The sequence below is a fragment of the Carcharhinus amblyrhynchos genome, chromosome 34 (assembly GCF_965287045.1).
Source record: "Carcharhinus amblyrhynchos chromosome 34, sCarAmb.v2.hapA, whole genome shotgun sequence".
Taxonomy (NCBI): Eukaryota; Metazoa; Chordata; class Chondrichthyes; order Carcharhiniformes; family Carcharhinidae; genus Carcharhinus; species Carcharhinus amblyrhynchos.
In genome coordinates, this window is record NC_137357.1 from 11,138,698 (window position 1) to 11,151,211 (window position 12,514).

The 12,514-nt window shown below is 43.4% G+C and overlaps 1 protein-coding gene across 1 annotated transcript in view; it reads left to right on the forward strand.

Moving 5' to 3' along the window:
* The window catches only part of gnsb (glucosamine (N-acetyl)-6-sulfatase (Sanfilippo disease IIID), b), a 62,994-nt gene that overhangs the window by 30,438 nt on the left and 20,042 nt on the right, over positions 1-12,514 (forward strand). Inside the window, exons 5-7 of the mRNA XM_080217150.1 lie at positions 1,551-1,649; positions 3,716-3,883; positions 4,470-4,552. Of these exons, the coding sequence (XP_080073276.1) occupies positions 1,551-1,649; positions 3,716-3,883; positions 4,470-4,552 (350 nt within the window). The remainder of the gene's footprint in view (positions 1-1,550; positions 1,650-3,715; positions 3,884-4,469; positions 4,553-12,514) is intronic.

Below are 12,514 nucleotides of genomic sequence, written 5' to 3' on the forward strand. Positions count from 1 at the left end.
TTCCACATTAAACTCCATTTGCCACCTCTGCAACTTATCTATGTCCCTCTGTAACCAAGAACATCCTTCCGCACTGTCCACAACTCCACCAACTTTAGTGATATCCGCAAATTTACTAACCCATCCTTCTACACCCTCATCCAGGTCATTTATAAAAATGACAAACAGTAGGGCCCCAAAACAGATCCTTGTGGTACACCACTCATATCTGAACTCCAGGACGAACATTTCCCGTCAACCACCACCCTTTGTCTTCTTGCAGCTAGCCAATTTCTGATCCAAACCGCTAAATCACCCTCAATCCCATGCCTCCGTATCTTTTGCGATAGCTTACCATGGGGAACATTATCAAATGCTTTACTGAAATCCATGTACACCACATCAACTGCTTTCCCCTCATCCACCTCTTTGGTTAACTTCTCAAAGAGCTCAATAAGGTTTGTTAGGCATGACCTATCCTTCACAAAACCATGCTGACTATCCCTAACGAAATTATTCCTTTTCTAGATGATTATAAATCCTATCTCTTATAATCCTTTCCAAAACTTTGCCCACAACAGAAGTAAGGCTCACTGGTCTATAATTACCAGGGTTGTCTCTACTCCCCTTCTTGAACAAGGGGACAACATTTGCTATCCTCTAATCTTCTGGCATGATTCCCATAGACAACGATGACCTAAAGATCAAAGCCATAGGCTTGCAATCTCCTCCCGAGCCTCCCTGAGAATCCTTGGATAAATCCCATCTGGCCCAGGTGACTTAACTATTTTCATACTTTCCAGAATTGCTAACACCTCCTCCTTATGAAGCTCAATCCTGCCTAGTCTAATAGCCTGTATCTTAGAATTCTCCACAACAAGTGTCTTTTTCCTATGTGAATACTGATGAAAAATATTCATTTAATGCCTGTCCTAGCTCTTCGGACTCAGCACAACTTTCCACTACTGTCCTTGACTGGTCCTAATCTTACCCTAGTCATTCTTTTATTCCTGACATACCCATAGAAAGACTTTGGGTTTTCCTTGATCCTACCTGCCAAAGACTTATCATGTCCCCTACTAGCTCTTCTTAGCTCTCTCTTTAGGTCTTTCCTGGCTAACTTGTAATTCTCAAGCGCCCTAACTTCACGTCTCATCTTGACATAAGTCTTCTTCTTCCTCTTCACAAGCGATTCAACTTCTTTAGTAAACCACGATTCCCGAGCTCAACTACTTCCTCCCTGCCTGACAGCTGCCATCATATCTCAACATGGGTCTGCACTAAGGTCAGAGACCACAAAGACCCATCTAAGCACTTCAGCCCGTGCTCACGTCCTGCCTCAGAGCCTACTATGCTGCAGCACCAAATATCACTCTGTAATGCAGATAACTCTCTAATGATGTGCAACAAAGTCTTGATCCAAGAGAATTCTGTTACATTTTGCAAATTGCCTTGTTCCTGGGTGCCATTAAATTTGAGATAATGAACGAAGCATTGAGGTGTTGGGTATCCTGCAGATCAACATGTTTTTCTCAACCAAGTGACCACAAGAGAGCATTTTTTTTACGCAGGTGGGAAACTCAAAATATTATAACTACACACTGTCTGTGAATGGTGCAGCTGAAAAGCATGGCGACATCTACCAAAAGGACTATCTGACTGACCTTATAGTAAGACACATTTACTTTCTCTGAAGTCTGTTAAAAATGGCCTAGGAATTAATGTGGAGAATATATCATGGCTACTGCAGAATTTTACTGTCCAAAGTCTGAAAATAGAACAAATGGTTCAACAAAAGCTCTGGAACCTTTTGTAATTGCACAATCAACTGTTGGCTGGAACACTCACAGGAATATTTTTCAGAATACAGAAAAAAGATGCGTGTTCCACTGAAGCTTGTTCCAAGTTGAATGAGTTATTCAGATTTTTATCCTTGTACTGCCAGCTCGAAGGATGGAATAGCTCAACTCCTTGGGGCGATATTTCCGGTTCCACCTGCCACAGGAATCGTAGGGGCTGAGGGGTGGTCCATGGAAAGGTCTGTTGACCTTGGGCGTGATTTTCAGCTTCAAGGTGAGCGCCAAGGCCGGGAACTCCCATCTGTTGGAAAGAATTTTACGAGATTTTTTTTGAAGTGTCAGGTGGGTGTGAAACTGGGAGTTCCAGATCCATTTTGTTGGGCGTGTTTTCAGGCCTAATCGTATGCACACTGTCTTTAAGATTTTGAGCGAGTCCGTGTCTCGCTGCAGAAGGCTGTGGGTGGGGCTAAAGGCACCGACAGCCTGTAGTGGGAGGTATTGCAGATATGCAGAGAGGCATATTAGCAGCAGCCGAGGCTGACAGACAGAGAGAGAGCTGTCAGGTCCCAGCTACTGCAGGCAGGGTCAACCAGTCCGTCCTCCCACCCCGATCATAAGGGCCCATGGCCCGAAGTGCATCCCCCACTGCCCGCACCACCACCCAGCCCAACTGCGATCCCGCTGCCCACAGCAATCGCAATCCCCCTCCCTCTCCCACCAATCGCAAGCAGAGTGGCAGCGGGCCCCCCCTGCCCCATTGGCCCCACCTTCTGACACTGCCCAGTGGGCACTGCCCAGGTGCCGGGCTGGCAATGGCATGGTGCCATGGTGACGCAGCTAGTCTGGCACTGCCCAGGGGTGCCCCTGCATTGCCCTCAGCCTACCCAAGGGCCTCAGTGACCTCTGGTTCCACCGGTGAGGCCAACATGACTGTTCTCCCCCACCCCGTAAATGGGGAGCAGGTATTTTCCTCCCCAGAGAGAACATTTTCTGGTGAGGCCATAAAGGCAAGCAAGACCAGACAATTGAGCGCCAGGCTCACTAAATACATGTTAATGAACATGGAAATAAATTAACCAGCCTCACATCCATTTCAGGCACCAGAAAATCCCACGGGTTATGAAAACTGGCACCATTCGTGCCAGCCACTTTTCACTCAATTTTTATGGCATTTTCCCATTTCAAAATGGACATAGAGCAGTGGTAAAATCCCACCCCTTGTGTCTGACTTGCAAAATGATGGTGTCATTGCTGTTTTGAATTGGCTCAATTAAACAATTTTGTTTTCACTTTGCACACATGGTCATTTACACGTTCTGGGATTTCTGGCTGTGTGAAATGGATTCAAATTATTGAATTGCCTACCAGAGCTTGTTAGACTCAAACTGTCACCAGAAAGGAAAGATGGTTGTCAGTGTTGCTAACTGCCAGTTGAATATCCCTTTTTTTTAGCACTGAGAAGTGAGTTTCCACCTTTGCCTGCATCCTTGTCATGTTGTGTGCTACCTTGGAGAACGTGAATGTTTCAAGTGAATTATTTGAAGTTGATATTTTTAAAAGGGCGGGGAGAAACGAATTAGTTGTTCATCTGTTTGAAATATGGAAAAGCTGCATGTTAATGCATTCAGCATCAAGAATTTGCCTCTGGCAAGAATGTACTGTTTGTAACTGCATTAATTACTGGGCTATTCCATATTGTAAAATTCTGCAAATGTGATGAATCTGATGCAGCAGATTAGGCAATGTCAGTGCTAAGAATAAGGCTGAGCTGACACTTAAGAGTTGTCGCTGAACCCTTCTTTCAATTTTTTTCCCCACAGTTGTGCGACCTGACCTCAAGTGTTTTCAGCATTTGGGTTTCTATTTTGTCTGATCAGTGTTCTGAAATAGAAAGTGCAGTGCTTGTGGAAATTGACTACCTTCTACGTTTTGTACAGGCAAACCGCTCCATTGAATTTCTGCAGTCCAGGAAGCATGGTGTTCCGTTTTTCATGATGCTATCAACTCCAGCCTGCCATTCTCCCTGGACTGTTGCTCCACGGTACAGCAAGTCGTATAACATCACAAAAGCTCCACGTCATGGAAGTTTCAATGTTCACGGGAAGGTGAGTAGAGCCTGTGCAGAATGGAGTATAGCTTTACAAGAGTCGGAACTTCAAAATCTTTACAGCACAGAGAGTTAAGGGGAGAATTGAGAGGTTCAAAGTTTTGATGGCGTCGATTAGGAGGATTGACGTCAGCAGTCATTATTTTAGAAGCAAATGGGGAAGAATGCTTTGAATACTGGCAGTGTAGGCGCCACTGGGTTATTGTCTTCACTTCTGTCAGATGCTCACTAATCTGCTTTCTGTTTCACCACTTCTGTTTTTAAAATTAATTTTGCTTCTGAAACTCGATGGCAGCAGAAATATCAGTAATCTCCACTGGGTGGTGTCAGCAGTCGTGATAGTTCTTGTCCCAGAATGTGTCATGTTACCACTTAATATCTGATTCTTAAAAGTTCCTGCACATGTTAGAAGTGTAGCTGATTCAGGGCATTGTTTGGGCAGAGGAAACTGTCTCAACTTCTCAAATAATAGTTCAACAAACTTGATAGGTAAGTCATGATTGGGCTGCGATTTTAAAGCTATAATCTGCTACAAATGTAACTGCAACAGCTGCTATTAAAACAATTTTGATTGTCTCCCACAGGATAAACATTGGCTGCTCCGACAACCTAAAACCCCTATGAAGAACACTTCCATCGAATTCCTGGACAATGTTTTCAGAAAAAGGTACTGGGATGCACTTGATTTTCAAAATCTCAGCCTGCTGTACATGGGATGGTGCAGTGGGTTTGACATTGTATTTTTTGCTTTCGAATTCAGGTTTAAATCTCGTCTAGACCAATGGGATAGAAATAATTTCTAGGTGTTGGACATCGTTATGGGGATGGCAGGAGAAATAGCAAATGCACTTGTGGTAATTTATCAAAATTTGCTGGACTGTGGGGTGGTTCCCGCAGATTGAAAAACAGCAATTGTGATGCCATTGTTTCAAAAAAATGAGTAGACATAAGGCAGGTAACCATAGGCTGGTTAGCCTAACTTCTATAGTCAGGAAAATGCTTGAATCTATTATCAAGGAAGAAATAGTGATGTATCTGGATATAAATTGTCCCATTGGTGAGACTCAGCATGGGTTTATGAAGGGAAGGTCATGTTTGACTCATTTGGTGGAATTCTTTGAGAACATTACATGTGCAATAGACAATGGGGAACCTGTGGATGTGGTGTATCTGGATTTCCAGAAGGCATTTGACAAGATGCCGCACCAAAGACGGCTAAAAAGATTAAAGTGCACGGTGTTACAGGTTATATATTAGCGTGCATAGAGAATTGGTTAACTAACAGAAAGCAAAGAGTGGGGGAAAATGGGTGCGTTTCTGGTTGGCGATGAGTGACGAGTGGTGTGCCTCAGGGATCAGTGTTGGGACCGCAATTGTTCATGATTTACAGAGATGACTTGGAGTTGGGGACCAAGTGCAGTGTGTCGAAATTTGCAGATGACACTAAGATGAATGGTAGAGCAAAGTATGCAGAGGATGCTGTAAGTCCGCAAAGGGATTCAGATCGTCTAAATGAATGGGCGAGGGTCTGGCAGATGGAGTACAATGTTGATAAATGTGAGGTCATCCATTTTGGTAGGAATAACAACAAAATGGATTATTATTTAAATGGTAAAAAATTCATAGAAATCATAGAAACCCTGCAGTACAGAAAGAGGCCATTCAGCCCATCGAGTCTGCACTGACCACAATTCCACCCAGGCCCTACGTCCATATCCCTAAATATTTTACCCAATATTCCCTCTAACCGACACATCTCAGGACACTAAGGGGCAATTTAAGCATGGCCAATAAACCTAACCCGCACATCTTTGGACTGTGGAAGGAAACCAGAGCACCTGGAGGAAACCCACACAAACACAAGGAGAATGTGCAAACTCCACACAGACAGTGACCTAAGCCGGGAATCGAACCCAGGTCCCTGGAGCTGTGAAGCAGCAGTGCTAACCACTGTGCGGCATGCTGTTGTGCAGAGGGATCTGATTATTCTTGTGCAAGAATCTCAAGAGTTGGTTTGCAGGTGCAGCAATTAAGAAGGCAAATTAAATTTTGTCCTTCATTGCTAGAGGGATGGAGTTGAAAAGCAGCGAGGTTATGTTGCAGCTGTACAAAGTGCTGGTGAGGCCACACCTGGAGTATTGGGTACAGTTTTGGTCTCCTTACTTGAGAAAGGATATACTGAGACTGGAGGGAATGCAGAGGAGATTCGCTAGGTTGATTCCAGAATTAAGAGGGCTGGCTTTTGAGGATAGTGTGAGTCAACTGGGGCTATTGAATTCACTCTGAATTCAATAGAGTGAGGGGAAAAGTTTATAGAAACATAATATAGAGACATATAAGAATATGAAGGGAATAGATAAAATAGAAGCAGGGAGCTTGTTTCCACTGGCAGGTGAAACTAGAACCAGGGAGAATGGCCTCAAAACAAGAGGGAGCAGATTTAGGACTGAGGTGAGGAGGAACTTCTTCATACAAAGGGTTGTAGATCTGTGGAATTCCTTGCCTTGTGAAGCAGTTGAGGCTACCTCGTTGAATGTGCTTAAGGCAAGGATAGATACATTTTTGAATAGGAATGGAATTGAGGGTTTCTGGTGAGCAGGTGGGGAGGTGGAGCTGAGTCCACAAAAAGATCAGCCATGATCTTATTGAATGGCGGAGCAGGCTCAAAGGGCCAGATGGCCTACTCCTGCTCCTAGTTCTTATGTTCTTATGAATGGAAATGAGGAGAGGCCAGGAAAATGAGGAGGCATGATTGCTGGAGTCTGTGTTAGTCAGGGCTCGATAACAAACAACTATCATTAAAATAACTTCATTTACTAAAGATTGGTGTGTAGTATCTGTACGTTTGTCAAATAAAAACTACCTCAGTTTGCAAACTGCAACAAGTTTGACTGCACTTTGTCAAAGTGTGCCTTTAAGTATTTTGTCCCAAAAAATTTGTTGTTCAATTCCTGAGTGAAATGTGCTCAGTGCAATGAGTACAAACTCCAAATGAAAACAGAAGTAAAATAGGTCTTGTGGTTGGTTATTATAGCAGTAATGTAAAAATGCAATAATACTTTAGTAACTTGTTTATATGTGTAACTAGGGTGGCTCAGAGCATCTGTACTGATGCAGTTATCATGCTGATTTCATACAACTGCTTGTTATGAGCTTAACCTGAGATCTCAATGGTTGGAGAACATTATAATGTAAAGTAGAATTAAGTTGTTTGCAGTAGAGTTTAAAAGTATTTAAATGGCAGAACGAATTGGGACTAATTAAGCAGCAGATACAATGAACTGCGTGCCTCCGAGTGAGCTGCACCATTAGTTACAATCCTGTTGGAGACCTTGAATGTTATACAAGAAATTTGAACACCCAATGATTAACTAAAAGAAATTGCATCACAAGATTGCATAGTTTAAGCACAATGGGTGTTAATTTTGCGCTCTGCTGCGCTGGTTGAGTTGCATAGCAGGGTGGAAAATTTCAGTGGGAGGCAGAAAACTAGGCACACATCCAATGTCCAGAGATTGCCATCTTTCTAGGCCATTTTTTCGAACATAATCAGAAGTGCAAGGCTTATTTAAATATTTATTATCTTATTTCAATACCATCAGTGAGCCAGGGTGCAATTGTCTTGGCTCACTTAACTTTCGAACCTTGCTGGTGAAAGTCCTCACTGGCAAGGATCACAGCATTATGGCCTCGCCAGAGGGACCAGAGGCCATTGAGACCTCCTGGGTGGTCAGGGACTGCCCACTGGGCACCCTGGCGTACTCACCTGATACTGGGCAGTGCCAAAGTGGGGAGTTTGTAGGAGAGGAGGGAACTCTGCACAGTGTGGGGGCCAGTGGTGGGGTCAGTGATCAGGAGGCTGATGATCAGGTGTGTGGGGGGATTATCCATGGATAATGTCCCAGAATTACAACGAAGGTTTTATTCTGAATTAGTTTCTGCATTAATTTCTTTAGCAACAGGTCAGTTGAGATGTCTGATAAATGTCTGATAAATCAATTAACCTTTTTAACTTCAAAACCAAACTTTTGACCCTGAAGTCTGTGTAGATAATTTTAATTTGGAATGCAGCTGTGGCGATTCTCTGCAGATTTAGTGTTTGCAGTTTCTCAGCTAAATGAAGGCCAATTGACGTTTAATGGCATCACCCTCTTAACTCTGACCTCTATAAGTACATATTCAACACTTTGAACCATGACTAACTCAAGCTTATTTGATTTGCATTGACATTTAGGGCTATTTCAGTTTCTTAATGAGGCTTTTTCAGTTATCTTACACAAAGTAATATTTGAGAGGTATTTTTTCACATGAACCATGAACTAGATGATTATGATACATTCTACAGTTGACACGACATTGCTGCAGTACTTTGTTAGTTGGCAGAGCTGAGAAATTTAACTTTCCAGTGTGCCATGGATGCTGTGTGAACATGCTTTCATTAACTACATTGAAAGCAGAAAACAAATTCACTTGTATGTCGATTGAACTTGCAAGCCCAGAGAAAGAATTTTAAGTTGGTTTTGTTACGCTGTTACAGCTTGCTTTATATATATCAGCTTTTCTGCTAAGTGCAAAACACATCACTATTGTTGATTTTTGATGTAACTGATGTTTGGAGTCAGAGACCCTGTTTAATCTCGCTAATGAGGACGGTCCCATTAAATCAGTTAAACTGATTGATTCTGATGTATTTTATAAGGACCTTGCACTTCAGTTTATATCAGGTTAGTTCAGTACATTTGCTTTATTTTCTATAGATCAATTAATCATTCACTTTTGTAAGCTGAACAAGTTGGGCAGAATTTTCCGACTATTAACACCCTGTTGTCACTGCAAGCAATGATGGAGAATTCGACGCTTAGCCAAATCTCTGATCATGCAGTGGGATCAGAGAATCCCATTGGTGTGAACAGCCGGAAAATCCCTGCCGTTATTTCTATAGCATTGAGGAAGTGAGGCATGATTTGCATTGGGAGTTGTTGAGGCAGAGAATGTGATTTTTCTCAAGAGGGAGATGAATATGTACTTTAAAGCAATGGAAGATATAGTGGTATGAGCAGAGTAAAATGAGATTGGTTTCAAACAGTTGTAGATCAACAGGAGTTAGCACAGACACTGAGGGAAATTTTCACCCTCACCCAAAAGAGAGATTTTAAAAATCTGAATGCATTTAGCCCAAAAGCTCAGGTTTTAATAAAGGTAGTAGAGAGGAGAAGAAAATCATTTAACGAGGGCTCCAGTTTGACAGAATTTTTTTTAACTTATGGAGGCTGATTTCCGAGGGATTGGGAACCCGGCAGGTAAAAGAATATGAGAAGAGTCAGATCATGAGATTAGTGTAGTTGCAACATTGTTGATGAGCCAGGAGAAAACGGGGTGTTTCTTCCAGGCCTAATTTGCACAGCTCAGGCACGTTTCCCCCACCCAGGTGATCTGTCTTTCCCAGGACCTCCAACTTACCTGATTATCCCTTTGAAATAAATCTGCAGAGGCCTGTGTCCATTCACCAAATTCCCCTTTATTTACAAGCTAAAGCTCTATACTAATTCATGCAGTGCTTCACATTCACAGTCATCATTCGGAGTGGCAGGAGACCAGTTATATCTACAAAAGATATCTGACTGGGCAGGCAATAATGAGCTCAATCAGGGAGTTCACATTCCAAGTGTCCAACTTCAATGACCTCATCGAAGGCATTACACCCTTCCTCTGCTAAGTCTGAGGAATCTCGGTAGTTGAAATGCCTCATGGGACTCTTTTGACATGTCAGCACTGGATCCGGATCTTCCAACTTAGCGTCTGATGTTGGAGGGGTGTATCTAATTGGCATCTGTCCATTTCGCAGTGAGCTCTGGAGTTCTAGTCTGCTCCCTTCCTCTGGCAGCAAGAGAGTTGCCACAGTTTTGTCTGCGTGTACTTACTACGGGTGATGGAAAGTGGGGCTAGCGGTCTGGAAGGATTCTCCGATTCTCAACCTGCTGGGCTGAGTCAGCTCTGGGGCAAATTGATTTTGAAGACTGCATGTGGGCTAAGTGTTTTTTCAGGATGACCGCTCCCACATGTAATCTGTAAAATCCGGCCCCTTCTTGGACTCAAACCGTTCCAGGTAACTATTCGGGGCTGTCTTTATCACTTGTCTCCAGGTGACCTCTTCATTGGGCTTCGTGTTGCTTTTCCCCCACTCCCCTTCATCCCCACTCTCACTGGGAATAGCAAACTTAATTTGGTGCAGAGTCGTCTGCCCACAAGTAATTCTGCAGGGGCTATCCCCGGAATGGCAATGTGGGGTTGTCCTGTTGTTGAATAACAATGGGAGAGTTTGGTGCCTATTGATGCTGCCAGCTTTTAAAGTCTGGAGCACTCTCTCTGCAAGCCTGTTTGATGCTGGACAGTATGATGCCATCCTGATATGTCAAATCCCAGTCGACTTCATGAACTCCTGGCTGGCAAAAGCCGGTCCATTGTCAGAGACTAGTGCTTCTGGGATCCCATGTGTTGCAAATGAGGTGCAAAGCTTCTCTACCGTTACTGTTGTGATCGCCAAATTTACCCTGTGTATGTCCAGCCACTGGGATTGGGCATCTACTATGACCAAGAATATCGAGCCGATGAATGAGCCTGCATAATCCATCTGCAGCCAAGTCGTCTACCCAGCCATTCTCACCGGTGCAGAGGAGCTGCTGGTGACAACCTTGGTCTTTGCTGGCAATCCTGGCACCAACCCACTAGCGCCACTATATCTGCATCCATTCCAAGCCACCAAACATAACTCCTAGCCAGCATCTTCGTTTCAGACGCTCCTGGGTGGCCATGATGTATTCAGCCAGTATGGCACGGCAGCCCTGACTCGGAACTATTATTGTGCCCTGGTGTAGCAGTATTCCGTCTCATACTGGGTTGCTCTCTTCTCCTCCAATAAGGATGGAATTCGGGTTGGACAGGTCTCTTTCCGACATTAGTACCAATTGTTTCACCTTTGCGAGTACAGGGTCCTTATGGTCCAGAGACTTATATTTGCCACAGAGAGGGTATCCAGAAAATTCACTCACTACCTTCTCTTCTATTTTGCGTACCATCGGTGTGGAGTCTGCTAAAGGTTGCCTCCAGACTGCATTTGCCACTTGACTTTCTGGCCAGTGTTCTAACTGATAGCTGTCAGCCTCCAAGAGTAATACCTATTGCTGGGTCCTAGCTGATGCTATCGGTGGCACCGGCAACGGTTGGTGATCAGTGACAATCTCAAACTTTCACTTAAACAGGTATTGATGAAATTTCATCACTCCAAATATTACTGACAAACCTTCTTTCTCAGTATGGGCATTTTTTTTTTCTGCTGTAGCCAAGCTCCTGAAAGCATAAGCTATTGATCGTTCCTGTCCATTTTTCCATCTGTGTCTAAAACTTCCCCAGTGCCAAAGGAGATGCATCATAGGTGAGCACTAACTGGTTTCTGGGATGTTAATGTGCTAAGACATTCACCAATGACAACTGTTATTTTATTTTCTAAATAACAAGGTCTTGATGGGCGAACCATTCCCAAGTTTGATCCTTTTTTTAGCATTTGGAGGGAAACCAAGGTAAGAGGCGCGGTTTGGTATGAATGTCACCAGTCCTAAAAATGACTGCCAGTTTTGGATTGAGATCGGAGCTGGGCTCTTTAATCACCTGCACTCAGTCCTCCAAAGGATGTAGACCTGACTTGTCTACTTTGTAATTCAGATAGATCATTTGAGGTCCTAGGAAAACACATTTCTCCCTCCTTAAGCACACACCAGCTGAAGAAAACCATCTCAGGACTTCCTCTCGGTTCTGTAGGTGTAGTGCTGATGTTTTACCTGTAATGAGAGCATCATCCAGGTAAATGACCACCTGTGGTAAATCTTGTAATTTGTTCTCTGGAAAATCATGCAGGCTGATGATACCCCAAAAGATAACCTTGTATATTGATAGAGACCGTTGAGAGTACTGATCGTGGAATATTTCTGCATATCTTTTTCCAGCTGCAACTGCAAATAAGTATGACTCATATCTAATTTCGAGAATAAGAGTTCCCCTGCCAGCTTTGCATGTAAATCCTCAATCTGGGGAAATCGGGTATTTGTCCAGTTATGAATAGTGTGTTTGTTTGTTTAAAGTCCCCACAAAGATGGACTGAACCATCTGGCTTTTAAATAGGGACCACGGGGCAGGTTTTATTATATTTTCTCGTTCCAATCGAATTTCTGTTTCTACCTTTTTCCTTAAAGCAAATGGTACCAGGCGACTCTTGCACAATCACAGGACTGCATCCAGATTGACACGTAATATTGCTTTGGCTTCATTTATTGTTCCTAGCCCTTCTTGGAAAACCTCTGGGTATTTGAGCATTATGTCATTCACCCTAAAAATGTAACGCATTTGTTCAACATATTGGGGCTAGTCCTTCATAGCAGGGTCAAAAGAGTCCAGTTTCCCAAACAGGGGCACGATGCCTCACAATGGTTTATCCTCAATGTGACATGGCTGTTAATGAGCATGTTCCTTTGAGTCATTTTTTTCCTCATCAGCACTGATACAAGTCTGCAGAGGCCACTGCCCCTTTATCAGATTCCCTTTTATTTACAAGATGTATTACAGTTTATGCAGTGCT